A 19,262-nucleotide genomic window follows, 5' to 3' on the forward strand; every position below is an offset into this window, starting at 1 on the left:
GCGGGGTGTCTCTCTCTCTCTCGCTCTCTCTCTGGTGTGGGCAGGTGCAGATTGGCTTTCAAATCCACCAATGGGCATCAGTGGTGCCTTTTGTCCTGTTCAAATAGTGGCGGTTAGGCCCCAGCAGCTGCTTCCTCCTCGGAGGAAAAGACTTTGAAGCCTCTTTGAAGCTGCCTGGCTCAGCCCAGTGACTGGAATAGCAGGTGCCTCCAGTAGGAGAGAGTGGAGGAGCCGGGGTGCTCGGCTGGATGGGTGGGTGGGGGATGGAGCACGGAGCTGCCCCCCGAGCCTCCCTCTGTGTCAGGTCAGTCGACCAGCCGGAGCCCCCCTGCTATGTGAAAACCTTTGGTGAGTTGGGATGGGGAAGTGTGGAGCTTGTTGCTGTGGCTGCAGAGCTTGTTGCCAGCAGGAGTCCCTTGTTCTGGCAGGCAGGAGGGGAGTGTGGTGGGAGGTGCTGCTTTGGTGTCTCTGTATCAGGTGTCAGGGGATGGAGCCTGTGTGCAGCCCTTGCAGCAGAGGCAGGCTGTGGCAACGCTCCCGCCCGCCTGCCTGCCTGCCTGCCGTGGATTCCTTCAGGGGCAAGGGAAGGAACTCTCCTGCTCAGCTGCCCTCTGTGTGTGCGCAGGGGGTGGGGAGTGTGCCTCTTAGCAGGGAGCTGCAGCCGCTCATAGCTCCCCTTCACAGCATCTGTGCACACGGATATTTTTTTTGCAGTGACCCCCTGTGAATCTGCACCATGTCAACCAATGGGATTTACTTCCACATAGAAAGTGGGATAATTAGTGCAATCTCTAGGTCAGGTATCTTCGCCCTTTTCAGACCCAGGGCCCGCTTTTGACCAAAACATGCATTTGGGGACCTTCTTAACCTTTTACTGTGCTTCTCTCTGTATGGTGGCAGGGCTCCTGTTGTGACCCAGCTTGGATCAGGCCATGACCCACCAGCTGAAGACCAGGCCTCTAGACTACCAGCCAGTTTCTAGCAAGAGAGGTGCTGGGCTGAAGCTTGTGTCCTCTGTTCTGGGGGGGGGGTCTCCTTTATGTTAATTTTAAAGGCAGGAGCTCTCTGCAGGCTAAGAGGACCCTCTTCAGAGCTGACCTTTTAGAATCAGTTTAACCATGGCTGGCTAAATGGAGCCTCCATGTCCACCTTTGAATACCAGTCTGTTCCAGCAGCGAGGATCTTCTTACACTCATGTAACCAAGTCTTGGCTCAGAATTCAGCCTTGCAGATGGAAACGGATTTGAGCCTGGACAGGACTGTGCTCACCCCTGGCAGTGGCACTGCTTACAGGGGGGAGTTAAAGCCACGTGAAATGTGAAACAGGATGTCCTTTAGCTCTGGTGCAGATGTAGGTACTCCAGCCTCATCTGTCGCCGTTTATGAGATTCCACGTCCGCTTGCCTGGATTCAGCATCCCATGAGCTGGAGCACTTGCTTGAAAGCCACACATGAGTCTCTGTGCTTATGAATATGGGCTTCTAATGGTGCCTCTAATTTGGAATTTCTCATGCTCCTTTCCCTGCCCTGCTGGCTTTGTTTCCTGGGAGGGGATTCTGCTCCTGGCAAATTCTTCCTTTCTAGGCCTGGTTGTGGCTGGCAGGATCTGCCAGACACGCTTGGCTGGGTCAGCGCCATTCCGCTTTCACAGCAGGCCCTTTGTTCTGTTGACCGGCTTGTTCCCACAACTTCTGAACTCAGAGTATACCCCACTAGTGAATGAGAAGAATCCAAGATGTGACAGGCCTTCCAGAGGGGCCGCAGACTGGCCCTTGCTTCAGAATGATTTGGGTGTATGCTTGCCTCTATCTGTGGGCTACACAGAGAGCCACATTCATTCATTCTCAGAGACACATGCACTGCCACCTCTATTCATTTCCCAGTTGCGGGAAAGGGTTGTAACAGGGCTCCCCCCCCCAACCCCCTGCAGGTGTGTGAATGGTAGAAATTAAACAGGTGAGGAGGCCGTCAATCTCCCACTACATCTTTCTACCTGAGAAAGCTTTCCTGGTTGAATTTCAGCATTGCCTGCTGCTGTTTTATGAAGGAGGGTCTTCTGGAAAATAAAAAATGGCAAGAAACCATGCATGGATGCTGTGGAGAGTTGAATACGAAGCTGTCTGTCACCAGAGATAACCACTAGTTTAGGTGGCTTTTGGAAAGGCTTAAGACAAGCTCATGAAGGAGACAGAGAGAGAGAAGGATCTTTCCATAGCTGTCAGCCATGGCTGCGAAATGGAACCTGCAAGTTCAGGTGTAGGCAATCAGATGGTGCATGGTTACAATGAGGGACGGCTGTCACTGCCTGTGAATTCTGCCATGGGAGCCTCTGGCTGGCCTCCGTTGAAGAAAGGATGTTGGGCTTAATGGGCTCTTTTTCTGATCCAGCTGTATATATCACCCCCACCCGCTCCCCACTTCCCCCTTCTGTTACATCCCTGAATATTTGAAGCCCTGGGTGCAGCACGAATGGCCTTGCCTCCTCTTGCCCACCAGGGGGCACCCTCCACGCACTGGTCTCCCATGGATCTTTGCTGTGTGCCCTGAGGAGGAGGAGGAGAAGGAGAAGGAGGGAAGACTAATCATACAATGAGGATGCCTTGACACTTATTAAAGCAAACCATAAATCAGAGCCATCCTTAACCTAGTGTTAAAAAGCAAACTGCTGACTTGCTTTGTTTTGCAAACATTGTGCACACATAAACATACACACACCATGTGCAAACCACAAAAGTGTGCACGGGATCTTTTGATATTTTTGTGGGGTTCTGGGGTGTTTCTGTAGTTCATTTTTTCAACTCCTGCTGGCTTGGTTTGGTTGATTCCCTGTTATGGATTTAGCTCTTCGTGTTTTGCTTATTATCTTGGGGGGCAAATCTTACTGTGGTTCATTATTATTATCATCTTATTGCATTCTAATTGTTACCCACATTGGGTATTTTGAGTAGTTATAAATTTTATCTCTTTGACATGATTGGGAAAAGTATGCACCCAGTCTATGTGTCAGTAATGGAAGCCACCTGTTGCTACAGCATTTCCTATCTTGGAGGTCTCCTTGGCTTCATTCTCCATCTCATAACCACCTTGAGCATTTGGGTCAGGGGGATGTAAGAATGTCCCCAGCACTCAGTTGCTCCTGGGGTCCAGTATCATCACCCACAACAACCCCTCTCTTTCCTATAGTGTTTGCATTCAGATTGTCCACTGGTTCTCGCCAGGCTCATTAGGAAAGAGACTAGAAATGAAACTGACAATATCATAATTCCCTTATACAAATCTATGGTGCAGCCATGCTTGTACATTTCTGATTGTGCCACCACAGAAAGGGTATTGTAGATTTGGAAAAGGAAGGGGCTGGAGTGACTCAGATTACAACATCTGGGGCCTTTTGCTTTAGAAAATGCTAGCAAGGGGCCACATGAGAGAGGTGTACAAAGTTATGCATGGAGTGGAGAAAGCAGATGGAGGAAAGTTTTTCTCCCTGTTGCCTAACTCTAGGACCCATGGGCATCCACAGACAGACAAAAAAAAGTACTTCTTAAAGCTTGTGGTCTTGATGGGCCAAAAGCTTAACGTGAGTCAACTGTGTGATGCAGCAGCAAAAAAGCCTAACACTATTCTAGGCTGCATCAGCAGTAGTGTCCAGATTAATGGAAGTAATAGTCCCACTCTATTCTGCCTCGGTCAGACCCCCACCTAGAGTCCTGTGTCCAGTTCTGGGTGCCACCTTTTAAGAAGCATACTGATAAGCTGGAACATCTGCAGAGGAGGGTGACCAAGATGATCAATGATCGGGAAACCAAGCCTCACGAGGAATGGCTGAGGGCGTTGGGTATGTTTAGCCTGGAAAAGGGGAAATATGAGAGCCAACTTCAAATATCCAATGCATTCAAGCCAATGGATTCAAGTTACAAGAAAGGAGATTCCGACAAACATCAGGAATAACTTTCTGATGGGAAGAGTTGTTTGGCTGTGGAATGGGCTCCCTCAGAAAGTGGTGGACTCTCCTTCCTTGGAGGTTTCTAAGCAGAGGTTGTATGGCCATCTGTCATGGATGCTTTAGCTGAGATTCCTGCATTGCAGGGGGTTGGGCTAGATGATCCTTGGGTTCCTTCCAACTCTATGATTCTTCGATTCTTCACACAGCACGTATTTAAATTCTGCCACAGGAGGCAGCAATGGCCACCAACTTTAAAAGAGGATTTGGCAAATTAATGAAAGATAAGACTGTTAGTGGCTTCTAGCAACAATGGTTGGAGACAGTAGTATGCTTCTGAATACAAGTTGATGTTGTGCTCGTGTCCTGCTTTAGGGCTTCCCATTGGGGCAGCTGGTTGGCCAGTGTGAGAACAAGACTGGATGGGCCTTTGAACTGACCCTGTAGGACTTTTCTTAAGTTTTTATGCCTCTCCTCAGGAGAACTGACTGTGGTGCATAATTTGTGTGGGCAGGAGAGAAAGAGAGAGAGAGAAAAACTTCTGGATTCTGATGGAAGCCAGATAGCTGCCCCCAGTTTCACATCTAGTTGCATTTAATGCAAGTTCCCATTGTTCCCATTTCACAGATGAGTAACTGAGGCCAGTTAGCGAGTCTCTGCCTGAGGTGGTTCTCAGTGTCTATCAGATTGCAAGTCCAGCTTTCTCTGTACACTCTCAGTCATAGCCCCTCTTGTCTCCTCTAGGGCAGCTGAAGCTCTCCATCACCACGGAAGGAAAGGAGCTGAAGCTCTATGGTGAGTAAGCAACCTGGGAAGCCAAAGGAACTGAGCAGGTGGAGAGAAGCATCCATTGGGTAGCTGAAATGTTCACACGGTGGCTCAGGTGTGGTGGTGCTTGTAACCTGCTGCACCTTCCCCATCCCCACAGCCATCTGCCTTGGGATGACCTGCATCTATGAGTATCTCCTGAGGGTGTCTGACCCCCCAGCTTTAAAACGGGGCTTTATGCTTAAGAATGCTGACATAACTGGATGTTCCTTAAAATGTTCAAGTTTCACAGAGGGTTCCCTGCCCTGCCTGGCTCACCTCTCTCAACCTCTGTGTGTCTTGATTTGTTGCCTTTGGCCAGGTCTCTGCAGCTGACCAGTTTCAGAGTTTTGCGTTACAATACCTGATCCGTCATCACTCAGGTGTGTGCTTGCCTATGGGGTTGTTGGGTGTGGGGCGCACTGAGTCCCTGTTATGTGTCTGGCTCTGCCCCAAGGCAGTATGTTCCACCTGGCTCTGGCTGGTGGACACTTTTGAGGATTTAGTAAAGAAGAAAATACATCTGGGGTGTGAGGGGTGGGGATACATCCCTGCCACCTGCAGTCCCTGTGGCTGCCTCTCTTCTTGTTCCACTTCTGTGGATGGAATGGGCAGAGTAGGAGAGAAAGAAAAAATTCACTCAGCCAGGGCAGAACCGCATCCTGGCTCTTTCTTCTATGGGGTGGGGGGGAGCCAGTGCAGGCTGGGGATGGAGCCTGGATTCTGCAGCATTACCCAGAGAAACTCCAGCCTCTCCTCCGCTGTGGTCGTGGCACAGCTGCGCAAGGATGAGACTGAGCTAAAATCAAGATGCAGCCTCTTGATATTTAGCTTGATGGTGCTTTTGGGCCTCCGGCACAGATCCTGTCATGGCGAGCGGGAGGAAGTCAGGCGCATGAAATGCAGTTTGGCATCTGGAAGTGGAGCTGCGCCTGCCTCCAACCAAATGCTCAGGCCTGGGTATTTTTAGTAGGCTTTTACTAATAGAAAACATTACATGCTTGTGTGTGTGTACACACACACACACACACACACACACACACACACACACACACACAGGCATCTATGAATCCTTCTTTCCCTCCCACCCTCTTTCCCTCTTCTGCTCTCTCTCCTGCCAGTGATCCTTAGTCCTGGAGTGGCAGGCAGCTGCAGGCAGAGGGGTTTAAACTCATTTCAGCAAATTGTGAGGGGGGTGAGTGGGGGTTGTTGTCTGCTAGGTTTAAAGTGGCAGGCTTCAGATCGATTGAAAAATAGGCTGCCCAGAAAACCAGCGTGCTTTGAGAACGTGTCTTGTGGTTTCTCCTTTTATTACATGGCAAGTATTGCAGTGTTATCCACACACATCAATTCTCTCTCTGTCTCTCCTCTTTTCTCAAGCAAAATGAGTTGTTCATTTGGCATGCAGACCTACTTGTTTTTTGTCATCTTAATTATAGCTGTAAGTCACTCCTCTAAGCACTGGCTGTTAGCAGGCCAGGAGCATTAATTTATTGCCTTTCCAGCTTGCCCTCCTCCACCATAATGCCCAGGGCAGTGCACATGATTCTCTTTCCCCGATTTTATTCTCAACAACAACCCTGTGGGGTAGGTGAGCCTTAAAACCAGTCACTGGCTCAAAGTCACCTGTGCCTGAACTCTCATCTCCCCAGTCCTGACCTGACACCCTGGGCCACTTGGGCTCCTGCAGAATAAACCATGTGAGCTGAAATCCATGGGGTGGGGGTCCTGCTTCCCCCTGCCTCCCTCCCTGAACGGCAGGACCCTTTGCTTCTGCCACCACCACCAGGGATGCATGAAGAGGGGCTTGGTGAAGGGGCTGGGACCGGATCCTGTTTTCTCCTGGAACCCTTTGCAGCCAGTGGGTCAGCTTCTAAGGAAAGGGGCTCAAGGCCAGGTGGGAGACCCCTTGGCCTGAGCTGAGCCTGTAGGTTGGCATGTGCTCTATAGCTGCCATGGGAAGGTATGCTGCACGTGGTCAGAGACCCTCTTTCTTTTCAAAAAACACACTATGCACATTTCCAGGGCTGAGCCCTGGTGCTCAGAGCAGGTTCCAGGAAGGAAATCAGGATGGGGTGCCGGGAAGAAAACAAAACACTGGCAACGAAAAGATAAATCCTGGACCTGTTATTTTGCAGGCCAAGCTAAATCTGCATGCCTTTGCACACTGTTGTTATAAGAGAAGATTTTGTCATAGATTATCCTGCTTCTGCTGCAGGAAAGGCAGTGGGCGACATGAAGCGCCATTCCTGACCACAATGGGAGCTTTCCTGAACCCCTCTTCTCTTTAGTGCCAAACCAGTTTAGCTCACCATCTGTTTATACTGAAGGGTCAACAGTGCCCTCCCTAAACTACACTCCTCAGGTGTCTTTAGGAGAAACCCTGGAGGTGTTTAGACCAGATCCAGTTTGTAATGTGGATGTACTTTGTTCACCATGTTTTCCCCGCAAGTCTATATTTGCATCCATAGGCACAAAAATACCAAAAACAAAAAAGAACAGCTGAGATTCTCAGGATGCTGAATTCTGTGCCATTCTGGCACCAAATTCCTTGCTTTTATGGAGGATGGTCAAATGCATAGACTGCTGGGTGGTTTCCCAAGCTCAAATTAAGCCCTTTAACTAGGGGGAGGCAGGGCTATCTGCAGGAGGAGAGGAGAGGGGCTGGGGCATTATGCTGAGTCAGCAGGGAGCTGTGGAGTCAAGGGCTGAGTGAGTTAGGCAGATCAAATAGGCTGGAAGCTGCAGGCTCTGTGTATGTGTGTGTGTGTGTGTGAGAGAGAGAGAGAGAGAGAGACAGACAGACAGACAGACAGACAGAGCAAGAGAGTGCCACTGTATTCTGCTCTGGTCAGACCTCACCTGGAGTACTGTGTCCAGTTCTGGGCACCACAGTTCAAGAAGGACACTGACAAACTGGAACGTGTCCAGAGGAAGGCAACCAAAATGGTCAAAGGCCTGGAAATGATGCCTTATGAGGAACGGCTAAGGGAGCTGGGCATGTTTAGCCTGGAGAAGAGGAGGTTAAGGGGTGATATGATAGCCATGTTCAAATATATAAAAGGATGTCACATAGAGGAGGGAGAAAGGTTGTTTTCTGCTGCTCCAGAGAAGCGGACACGGAGCAATGGATCCAAACTACAAGAAAGAAGATTCCACCTAAACATTAGGAAGAACTTCCTGCCAGTAAGAGCTGTTTGACAGTGGAATTTGCTGCCAAGGAGTGTGGTGGAGTCTCCTTCTTTGGAGGTCTTTAAGCAGAGGCTTGACAACCATATGTCAGGAGAGCTCTGATGGTGTTTCCTGCTTGGCAGGGGGTTGGACTCGATGGCCCTTGTGGTCTCTTCCAACTCTATGATTCTATGATTAATCTCTCAGTGGATCCAGCAGTCACCAACCTTTCCATGTCCGGGGGCAGATTTGGAATTTTGAGATGCTGACAGCACCAGTCACAAAATTGCTGTGGTCACAAATAAAAAGATACAGTTAATGATGGGAACCTGTAGTTTTTGCTTCATAACTTCTGTTCTAGGAGAGCTGGAGACTTTTTAATGAAAGCTCAGAGTCCGGGACCCCTTCTGGGGACTCCACTGAATGCCTTTGGGGGCGCTGGGTTGGCAATCCCAATTTAACCCTTTTTCCTGCTCTCAGCAAAATGTGCTATTTCTGTTCACGTTTCAATGTAATTTCTTCTTTTGTTTTTCCCTTCCCTGCCCCCCAGTCATGGAAGCCAAGGGCCTGATGGGGAAGGAGTACCGGATTTGTGACTCCTTTGTCAAGGTAGGCTTGCCACCCTCAGGAGGGGTGCTGATGTCGAGACAGTAATCTTTCGTGGTGGGTGGGTTCCCCTGAAGGAGCGGGGGGGGGGGAGGGCTGCTCTTCTCTTTCCCCCTCCTCCAAGCGCAGGCCCTCCTCCTTACCAAGCTGCTGACTTAAGTTGTCTGTAGCCATTGATTTTTGCTACATGCATCTACTGTATAAAGAAACCAAACCCTTCCGTCTCTTTGCCAGCAGAAGTCTGAGCAGGTGTGGAATGCAGGAATCTCTGCCGCATCTCAGCTAGCCCTTTGGTGCTGGGGATCTTGCAGCTGCCGCCGCCGTTGCCTCTGTTTTTCTGGAGGGTTGCAAAGGCAGTGGCGAGTTAACTGTGGCAGCCGCAATCCTAAAAGGAGCGTCCTCTGCTGAGGGGCACTGCGAGTGGCCCCTGGCTCCATCTGTGCCTCATGGGCCCTCTCAGCCTTTGCTGCCTGTGTAACTCAGCCTTAGGATTTCACGACTTCTGTGGAACTGAGCCAAAGCTAGGGGGCTCATCTGGATAACTTTCCAAAATGCAGGCTGTCTGTCCCCTTCTCTCCCCACCCAAAAATCCAGCATGGGATATTAAAGCCAGCACTGACATTTCGTTGTGGGTTCCATTCATGCTTTGACATCCAGGTGAGGTCTTTTCCCCATTTCAAAGCTGCTGGTTTCCCGCTCATCTAGGTGTGTTGGCTGGAAGCTTGCTCTAGCCAGAAGAGGGTTAACACACAATAACAGCGACGCTCTTTCTCTTCTTCTCCCAACGAAGGTGTCACTTGTGCCAGAGACAGATCGGAAGTGCAGGCAGAGGACCAGGACTGTGCTGGACAGCAAATGCCCTGTCTTCCACGAGCATTTGGTCTTGTGAGTATGGGGATGGGGGTGTCAGCTGCTGCCCCCCTTTCTCTCTCTCTCTCTCTCTCTCTCTCTCTCTCTCTCTCTCTCTCACACACACACACACACACACACACACATACACACACCTCTCCTCTCCTCTTGTGTCCCAGAGAAGTCCCAGGCTGTGTCACAACAGGCTGATCAGGGATCCTGAGCCAAAGAAAGTGTGCTAGGATTCGCCTTGCTTCTCTGACTCTCAATCTCCCTCCCTCCCTCCCTCCCTCTCTCTCCTCGCCTCCCCCCCCCCCCAATCTCTTGTCAGCTATTATGCCTCAGCACAACTTGCCTCACGCATGGGGAGCTGCTGCCATGAGATGAAGAGCGACAGACACTATTCTGCTGTTTTCTTGCAGCTCAAAGGCCTCGGCCCTGTGCACAAAGCTGGCTTGTCTGTGACTGTCAGCCTGTGCTCGCACACACACACACACACACACACACACAAGCGCTAGGCTCCTGCCCTCCCCACTGTTGGAGTTTCTGAACTAGACAGCTTCTTCCGGGCTCTGAGCTGCCCTTGGTGTCGTGGGGAGACTTGGACCAGGTAATAAGGGTTTCTCCAAGGGTGCTGTTGCCTGGTGGGGGCGGGGGCAAGTGCTGGGAACTTCCTGGGTTGGATTCTCAGTCTTGAGCAGCAGTGCTGGTGCAGCTGGTGGACATGCATCCTCTTCTCATGGTGCTTGTTAATTTCTGTCTGAACTCCTGTGCCTCTGGGACGCTGGCTTTCCTCCTCAGCTCAAGCACACCATCCCCCTGGGCCAGCCTCTTTGAGGACAGAGCTAGGTGAGGAGGTTGGATTGGAATAAATAATGTGAGCTGAAAATATGTACCTAGATCAGAAGCATCCATAAGCTGTGGCCAGCTCTCGATTTCTGCCACAGGTAGCCAAGTCAGTGTGAGAGGGCCTGAGGGAGAAGCCTCAGTCGGAACGTGGTCCTTGCTACCCCCAGGGGCTCATGGTCGCATCCTTTCTGCTTTGTGTTCCAGCCCTTTGCCAGAGGAAGATGAGCGGAAGCGCCTGCTGGTCACTGTGTGGAACCAACCAAGGAATTCCAGGTAAGGAAGATGCAGCTGCGAGACTACAACGTCACTGAGCCTTTGGTTGTGGTCATGTGAGTGGTGTTGCAGCAGAAGCTGCTCCCTTGAGTGTGAGTAGCCTTTGTGGGATTGGCTCCAGAGTCGCAGGACTCAGGGTTCGGCTCAAGGCCTCTGAGGGAAGAGCAGGGTCCTCCTGCCTAGCTCAGGGCCAGCTTCTCCTATGGCACCCTGCCTTGCCCCCAGCATTTAAGGTCTTGTGATCAGATTGTGTGTGTGTGTGTGTGTGTGTGTGTCGTTCCATCTCACCAAAGGGGTAGATTAGCATCTGCAAGGAACAGGGGCTTCTCTGTCACAGCCCCCAATGCTGAGCATGAACTCCCTCCCTGTGGATAAAAGTTTGCTCAGCACGTTCCTCCTGCTGTCCTTTGAGGGACGGATGAAGATGGTACTTCTTCAGAGAATTGTTCATCTGTGTTCCCTGTGCTGGTTCTGTGACTGTTTGCTGAGATGGTTTGACCTGATTCTGATTTGTGTTACTGGAAATAATTTTTATTCCTTTATTTTGTAAGCCACCATAGTGGTATGACCTTTTGATGATGGTGATGATGTCATCTGTACGTGTAATCTGCTAGTGAACGGTGTGCGAGGGGGAACGAGAGTGAAAACATAAATCCATTTGGTATTTATAGAAACTGCAGGATGAATTAACAGTGTCGCTGACGAGATTCATCTTGGAATTTCATGTCGCCTCTTTCTGACACTGAATAAATATCTCCCATGTTCTTCCCCACCGAATGACATAACTGTAACTGAACGTCCAGCCTTGTCCAGATATTTCAAAGAGCCAGTTTTTTAAAAAATAATAATACCTACTTTACCACATTAAAATTCCAGGCATCATCACCAAGTGTCAGGCTTTGGGGTGTACTGTATTTGGCTGTTGTAACTAACTAACTAACTAACTAACTAACTAACTAAAGAGAAAATAGTACATGCTCAGTATTTAAAGGATGAGAGAATGTTTAAAGCATGTGTGGCTGAACGAGAGGGCATCTGCTAGTTTGGGTGATAAAGTGAGTGGCAGATAGGTGCCCTCATCCAGTGAGCCTTCCCTGCCTGTTGTGCCTTTCCATTATGGAACCAGAATTGCGTCTCCAACCATGTCAGCACCAGAGAGTTGGATCAGCGCATTGGGGTTTTGCTAGGACCTCAGGGTGTTTCCGGACAACCTGTTTAGGAAGCATGCATCATCCTGATTTGTCATCGTACACTTTCCAGTATGTTTTCGCATCACTTTCAATGTCGTAGAAAGACCTGTCTTTTGTGGAAGTGAGTTTGTTGTGCAAGAGCTCCCAACCAACTGTAACTCTGCAATCTGAATTTTCTGGTATCAGATTGAATCTCACCTGAAAATGATGGCCCCTGGACTCGGCCACACCCCTTCCAGAACACTGAATGGCTACCCCCAGCTGCCACAGGGAGCCCTGGCTAGTCCAGCGTGGCTTACCTATTCTGGCTGGCCGTGGGCCTTAGACATTGCCAGCAGCCCCTGCAGCCTGAAACCTTTCTAAAATAATCATAGAATTATAGAGTTGGAAGGGACCCCAAGGGTCATCTAGTCCAACCCCCTGCAATGCAGGAATCTCAGCTCAAGCATCCATGACAGATGGTCATCCAACCTCTGCTTGAAAACTCCCAAGGAAGGAGAGCCCACCACCTCCCAAGAGAATCTGTTCCCTTGTTGAACAGCTCTTACTATCAGGAAATATAGAAGCAGAACAGCTACAATGGCTACAAGGAACCTCTGTTCTTGCAGGCAGCCTGCCTTTGAGTCCTGGTTGTTGGGGAGCTGCAACAGGAGCAGACAGTCGTCTTCAAGCCCTGCTTAAGGAGCTTCCCAGAGGCTTCAGAGGGGCGGATACTGGGCTCTGGGTCTGACACAGCAAGGCTCTTCTTACGTAAAACCCTGCGCTGGATCAACCCACATTGGTGTGCTCTAGCAGTTGGGCTCTTCCTATGCATTGTTATGTAATGTGCTTCAGCAGAGCACGACTGAGCTCTTACATTACCCCAGAGCAGGTCTAGCCAAGACCCTTCTTCCACAGAGCTCTGGGGCTTTGGCAGGCCCCCTGGCCATTGGAAGCTCTTTGACAGATACTGGGTACGGGACAGGAGGACCTTAAAGCTGCTGGTTCTGGCATTCAAGTCATAGAGCTGGAAGGGACCCTGAGGAACATCTAGTCTCCCCACCCCACGAATATGCAGCTGTACCATATGGAGATCAAACCTGCGACCTTGGTGTTATCAGCACTGAGTTCTAACCAACTGAGCTATCTAGTGGTACGCTCCATTTCCCATACCCTCACTGTCTCCCTCTTTGGGGCAGCTGACTCAGCTATTCCTATTCCTTATTAAATTTGTTAATTGTGTTATCTTGCCCAGGGCAACCCAAAGCAACTTCCAACCAACCAACCAACCAACCAACCAACCAAAGTTGCCTCAGCTAGGCAAGTCCTCTGCAGCTGCCTTTTCCACCTAGACACATGGGGGCGGGGGTACCTCCTTCTCTTCCTCTTCAGGGTCCCCACCAGGCTTACTGAGTGAGGCCACGGGGCACATGGGCAGCTTCCTGTGTGCTGTGGGACTTTGCCAACCTGCATGGCTGACAGAGCCTGGTGATGTCCAAAAGACGTCACTTGGGGCCAGCCAAGTGTGTGAGGAGCTTGGAAGGTGCAGACCAAAATGTCTCCTCGCTCTGATTCAATGCCCAGATCTCCTTGCAGGGGAGGCTCCCATGCTGGAGACAAAATGGCCAGAGCCCCCAGCAGGAGCCGTGGGAGCAGCGGCAGCCCTGCTCTCCATGACTCTGTTTCGGGATTCCTTCTCCCCACAGGCAGAGCGAACTCCTCGGCTGCATGAGTTTCGGTGTGAAGACCCTGCTGAGCCCAGACAAGGTACGGAGGAGCCTCCCACCCTCCTGGGTTGTGCGGTGGGGACACAGCTGTGGCACAGCTAATTGTCCCAAGGTGAAGGAAGTCCCTGTCATGCTTTCATGAGATGAGGCGTGACAGCAGCAGCAGCAGCAGCAGCACACCAGTCTTTGCCTCACGGGGGGGGGGGGGGGTTGCTGACGTCTTCCCAAGCTGGACAGGGAATTGGGGGTGGGGAGATGTATAAAGCAGGCTAGAGAATCCTGGGTCTGGGCCTGTTGCAGGGCATGCAGTTTCCTCTCTATAGTGGTGGGATTTGGTGTGTGCTGTCACTGGAATTCCCCCGTATCAAAAACTAGTTTGCTATTTCTGAAGGTGGAAATTCCATGCAGTCGTGATGCCTCAATGGAGCCCTGGGTGGGATTCTACTCATGAGACCCCTCAGAGGAAGCCCTGCACAAGGTCTCCCGCCAGCACAGCAGGGCTTTTGACCAGGCCCTCGTCTCTCACCCCCACCCCCACGCCCCCTGAAATTGGCTCCCCTCCAAAAAACAACAACACCCCCAACAACATCCCATTAAACCAACAGCAACCTTAACTAGGTGGGTTTTTTTTTAAAAAAAAAAAAAAACTAAAATAAAATAAATTGGGGAGCAGAGAGTGCTGAGAATGTGTTGTCCACCAGCAGCCAGATGCATGTCAGAGCTGCGGGCAGAGGATTGGGTGCTGCCCTCTGCTGCCAACTTTAAAATAAAAATGTATAAACCACATGCAGCAGTTTCCAAACATCTATAAAGACTTTAATTAGAAGAGTATTTGAAGGCAATTGGGATGTTCATCCTCAAGGCAGATCAACAACTGGGGTTCAGCAACATCCCCTTTTCAAAGATGGAGATTGAAGGCTTGGAGACGTCCAGTTTGAACATAAGAAGAACCTGCTGGGTGAGGCCAGTGGCCCATCCAGTCCAGCATCTTGTTCTCACTGGGGTCCACCAGATGCCTATTCAGGAAACCTGCAAGCAGAACATGAGCACAAGAGCAGGTTCATATTCCCTCCCATCATTCCCCCATCCCGTCAGCTGGGCTGCGGAACAGAACACAGATAAGGTTTCCCAGGTGGATTTTGTTGGGCTTTGCAAATGGGGGGGGGGTGCTACCTTGGTTTTCTTTAATGATGGGGTGGGGTCTGTGCTCACAAGCTCACATGCACACACACATGTGCATTTTGCTAGCAAATAACAACACAGCTGGGAAGGGATTTCTAAATCCAGAAAAGTTTGGCATCTCCTGCAGCTTCCTTCTACTGACTCTCATTTTCTAACTGCAGGAGATCTGCGGATGGTACTACCTACTGGGGGAAGACCTGGGCAGGACAAAGCACCTGAAGGCAGCTACACGGCGGCTGAAACAGAGCAGAGGTGGGTCCCTCTGGGAGATGCTTGTGGGCCTCCCTCAAAGGGGGAAAGGTGGTAGGGATGTATTTCCCCCTGGGGTCCTGTTGCAGAGCTTGTGGACACTGTGCAGGGGAAAGAACCCCAGGCAAGCCTGCCCTGACTGCTCTGGACTGGCCTCCATGGCTGCTGCAGGGGGTGCCAGTTGCCCCCCTCCCCAGCCTGCTTGGGCGACCAGAAGGCACCCACCCCACCCGGCCTAGTTGGAGGAACAAAGAATCGCTCAGAAAATGGCTAGTCCCTGGGCAGCCCTTTTGCACATTTTCCACATGCAACACAGGCTTGTAAGTACAGTGGTACCTCGGTTTAAGAACAGTCCTGTTTATGAACGATTTGGTTTATGAACTCCGCAAAACTTTAAATAGCGTCCTGGTTTGCGAACTTTATCTTGGTCTAAGAATGGAAGGGCACTGACGGCGGGAGGGCTCATTAGGGAAAGTGCGCCTCGGTTTAAGAACGGACTCCCAGAATGGATTAAGTTCGTAAACCGAGGTACCACTGTAAACAATTACGAGTCAGTCCAACTTGGCTGGTTGCATTTCACCTGCTTAATCAGTCATGGGCTTGGGAAAATGTTCAGAGTTCCCTGCAGAGCATCTTTGGAAGGTTTGGAGGAAGGCAAAGGTTAAAGGAAAAATCGTATGTATTTATGGGCATTTGAGACTGGCGGGTCTCTCTTCTAAGACAGGCTGCCTGTTGGCTCTGTGGCAAAACAGGCCCCACCTCTGACATCACTGGTTGCTCCACAGAGAAACACAGGATGCTGGTTTAAGCTGAGTCAGACCCTTTGGGTCCATGTCGCTCAATATTGCCCACACTGACTGGCAGCAATGGCTCTCCAGGGCTTCAGGCAGGGTCTCTCTCCCAATCCTTCCGGGAAGTGCCATGCAAGGCAGGTGCTCTGCCCACTCAGCTACAGCACCACCCCATTGCAATGTTGTGTTTTGGTCAACCCAAAAATCCCTCCTCTCTGACATTTCAAGAGGCATGGCTGGTTCAGGCCAGTTGAGGCATTGCTTTGGAGGTCGCAACCTCTGGAGATGCTTCTTCAGAGACCATATAGTGGGCTGCTGTCCATTCGGGTCCCCAGCAGGGGTGAGAATCGCTGGTGCTCTAGGTGGCGCTGTTGAGTTGTATCAGAATATCCATTTGCCCATTGATTTGCCTGCTCTTCCCTACTCTCCTTTCACCTGTATTCCACCAAGCATTTCAGTAAATGAATTTGATTAATAGCTGGTCATATGTTCAGTATTTTATGGTTCTATAATTTTAAGATTTTAAAGTTTTAGGGTGCTTTAATGATTTTCCTGTATACTGTCTTGAGTTGGAGGTTTGTATATATTCTTATAAACATCTTGCCGATGCTCTAAGATCCTATTCTGTGGTCCTGCTCTTCATCCCATCTTTGCGGGAGATTAGGTGGGCAAATACAGGAAACGAGGCCTTTTCAGTGCTGGTCCAAAACCGTGGAATGCCTCCCCTTGGGGGATCTGCCAGACTCCTTCTCTTCCTGTTTTGGGACAGGAATTGAAGAGAGGTGGCTGTTGTGGTTGTTTTTAAGCCAGCAAGCTCCTGTTGTAAACCACTCTGGGGTCAACTGATGAGTGGCAATAAGCAAATCTCTAAGATAACCAAAGAAAAACCAGCTGATTTAAAGAATTGCTCTACTTTACCAATATAGCTGTTTTAGTGCTGCTGCGTTGCAGTGTTTTGTATTTTTGCATTGTTTTTATTTCCCACTTAGGTTTATTATTGCAGGGTTAGATATCCCTGTTATTGGAAGCCATGTGGGTACATTTTGCAGAACCATTGGACACTCGTAACAAATAGCAGAAACTCTCACCCTTGTGATAGGGGTGGAAGAGGGCAGAGAGAAGGAGACTCCTATATTACATAGCTCTCCACAGCAAAGTCTGTGTGTAATGTGTCTAATTCCATTGCCCCCCAGGATCAAGTCTGCCCAAAGTTGCGCAGATAATGAGAAGCCGTTCTGGCGGCTTCAGTGGACATTAGGCATGTAAAGCAGGATATTTCAGTACAGGGAGGTCAGGCTTTCCCTCTTTTTTCTGCAGAGGTGATGGACAGATTCCTCCCTGTTGTTTTGCAGAGCTGATGTTGGCCAGGCCAGCTGCGGCAGTGGCGTTACTGGGGAAGCAGCAGCAGGACGAGAACATGGAGCAGCTCAAGGTAGGAGCATGCAGGTGTGGGAGGCCGGGTTCAACAACTGCCTTTCCCGGGGCAGGGAGCGAGTGGATGCCTTGATCATATTCAGCTGCTCCTGCTAAACACCCACGAAGGGGGCAGCCAGTCAGAAAGTGCTTTTTGCAATGAAGTTGAGGAGATTGGGGTGCCTCACCATCCTCCCTCACCTGCCCACAGGCAGGAGGACTGTTGCAGTGAAAATCCTGCTGCAAATTGCACCCTCCCTCCTGCAGTTCCACAAGTGTTTTCCTCATGTTCCTTGCATGCTGCTGCCTGCTGGGAAGGAGAGGAAGCTTGAAACTCTTCTTGCTTTGATGTCCGTGGTAGCATTCCTGTATCAGTCTCTGCAGCCACAGCAGGCGCTGTAACTTTCCCCCTGCTTGACCACACCCCAAAGGCACACTCCTGCATTGTCTCCTGAGACAGGCGGACGCCAGCCATTTCACTACAGTCACCACTATCTGTTCTTTTCCTTTCTAATGGGCACAGGCAGGCAGAAGTCGGCAGGCTGCCCCTCCCTCGCATGCTTAGGAAGGCTCAGCTGTTGGGTTGCTTTTTCCCTCTTACGCAGCTAGCCATGAACTGGTCTGGTTTGCGGATCCCCATCAGTAAAGAGTTTACTTGTGTGTGAGAGCGTTAAAGAGAGAGATTTTTCTGGCCATCTTCTTTCCTTCCTTGGTTACTTGCAGTCCTTACTCTTTCTCCTCCACTCTCCCCATATGAATGTGAATGTAAGCCCCCCGCCCTTTTGCACTAGTGGAAGGCCCCCTCCGACATCCTCTGACTGTTTGTGAGAACCTGGGCCGTGTCCGTGTGCCGGGGAGATTTGCCTCTGTGAACAAAGGCCGCCTGGGTGAAAGAGCTGACAGGAGCTTGACTCCAAACTCTCCCTCTCCCTCTCCCTCTTCCCCTCGAGTTCTCAGGAAGCCTCTCCGCTTATCATAAAGCAGCACATGGCAGTGAGAGCTGCCCGGGAGGTGAGGGGTGGCTTCCTGCCATTCTTCTGCTGAGCAGCTACTGGGTTCTCATGGGCGGCCATGCCAGGATCACAGAGACTTATTCTCAGCTGCCAGAAGGCAGGCAGGCAGGGGGCCTCTGTTCTGCGCTCGCCAGGGAGAGCGGGGAATGGTTTAGCTTTGCCTGGTCCGGCCGCAAGGCTCCAGGCCGTGGACATGAGCCGATTCAGCGGACTGTGCAGAGTGTGCTCGGAGCAGCGCTACCGGCAGGTCGGTTGCATGCGAACCCAGGAGCAGGTGTGCGCGAGGTTCAAGGAGCGTGGCCTTCCCCAGTGGGTGTGTTGAGAGGAGACAGGAGCCGCACCCCACGGAACTGGCTTTGGCGCTGGGAAGGGCCCACACTTCCCCCTGCCAGGGCTGAATAATTCTGTGCACCTGCCCCGCTCCTCTGGGTGGCTGACTGGGCTTTCTAAGAGGAGTCAAGGGTGATCTCCTTGATTGTCCCTGCATCATCTGAAGGCTTGGACCCTGGGATGGGTGTTCTCCCTCCCCTGCCAGGGCAGGGAATGCCCCTGAATGCTGCTTGTTGGGGATCCCAAGGGAGTCGAGCCCTGCCATGGCACTCAGATCCTGTGCTTGGCCCCTGTGAGGACAGGAGGCTGGGCTAGACAGGGCCCAGTTGACCTGATCCAGCTGCAGCCGGGCTCTTCCAGTCTCGTCACGAGAGGCTGGCTTGCCTAAAGGCCTCTGACAGCCCAGTCCCATGTGGGCTGGCTCAGGGAAGTCGGCCTCACTGCTTTCCACTGAATTGGTGCCCTAGTCACCATGCACTGGGTGGCAGCTCTGGTGGCTTCGTAGCTGAAGTGAGATTCGATCCAGGGAAGTGAGCTCAACCGCACAGCGCCGTCTCTTGTTGCATATTGATTTGGTCTTGTTGTTTGTGTGTGTGAGAGAGGGAGAGGGAGAGGGAGAGAGAATTGTCTTTTGAGGGTTCAGAAGGAACCCTCTCCCAGCCTTACATGCTGCCTTCCTCCCATGTCTAGCAAGAGGCTCCTGGGAATCTCACAGAAGCAGGGCAAGCAGGTGGTGGAGGGTGGTAGGAATCCAGCTTTATTCTGTTTGTCTCCACCAGTGGCTGCTAGTCAGAGGCATGCTGCCTTTGACTACAGGTGCCCCATTGCTAGCAGCCAGCCACCAGCTGGACCGCCTGATCTCCCCTCATGTGTCCCCTCAGTGAGTTCCTAAGGGG

At 51.0% G+C, this 19,262-nt stretch overlaps 1 protein-coding gene across 5 annotated transcripts in view; it reads left to right on the forward strand.

Moving 5' to 3' along the window:
- Nucleotides 1-19,262, forward strand: part of RGS3 (regulator of G protein signaling 3) — a 75,374-nt gene that overhangs the window by 7,409 nt on the left and 48,703 nt on the right. Inside the window, exons 4-10 of one of the 5 annotated variants that reach the window (XM_079986042.1) lie at nt 4,682-4,732; nt 8,466-8,524; nt 9,312-9,406; nt 10,424-10,492; nt 13,368-13,428; nt 14,732-14,822; nt 16,963-17,042. In XM_079986042.1, the coding sequence (XP_079842168.1) occupies nt 4,682-4,732; nt 8,466-8,524; nt 9,312-9,406; nt 10,424-10,492; nt 13,368-13,428; nt 14,732-14,822; nt 16,963-17,042 (506 nt within the window). Of the gene's footprint in view, nt 1-4,681; nt 4,733-8,465; nt 8,525-9,311; nt 9,407-10,423; nt 10,493-13,348; nt 13,429-14,731; nt 14,823-16,927; nt 17,043-18,125; nt 18,284-19,262 lie in introns of those variants that run through there. The other 4 variants (XM_079986041.1, XM_079986043.1, XM_079986044.1 and 1 more) reach the window with 4 other exon arrangements.

This window comes from Podarcis cretensis, assembly GCF_951804945.1.
Source record: "Podarcis cretensis genome assembly, chromosome: 1".
In the NCBI taxonomy this organism is placed as follows: Eukaryota; Metazoa; Chordata; class Lepidosauria; order Squamata; family Lacertidae; genus Podarcis; species Podarcis cretensis.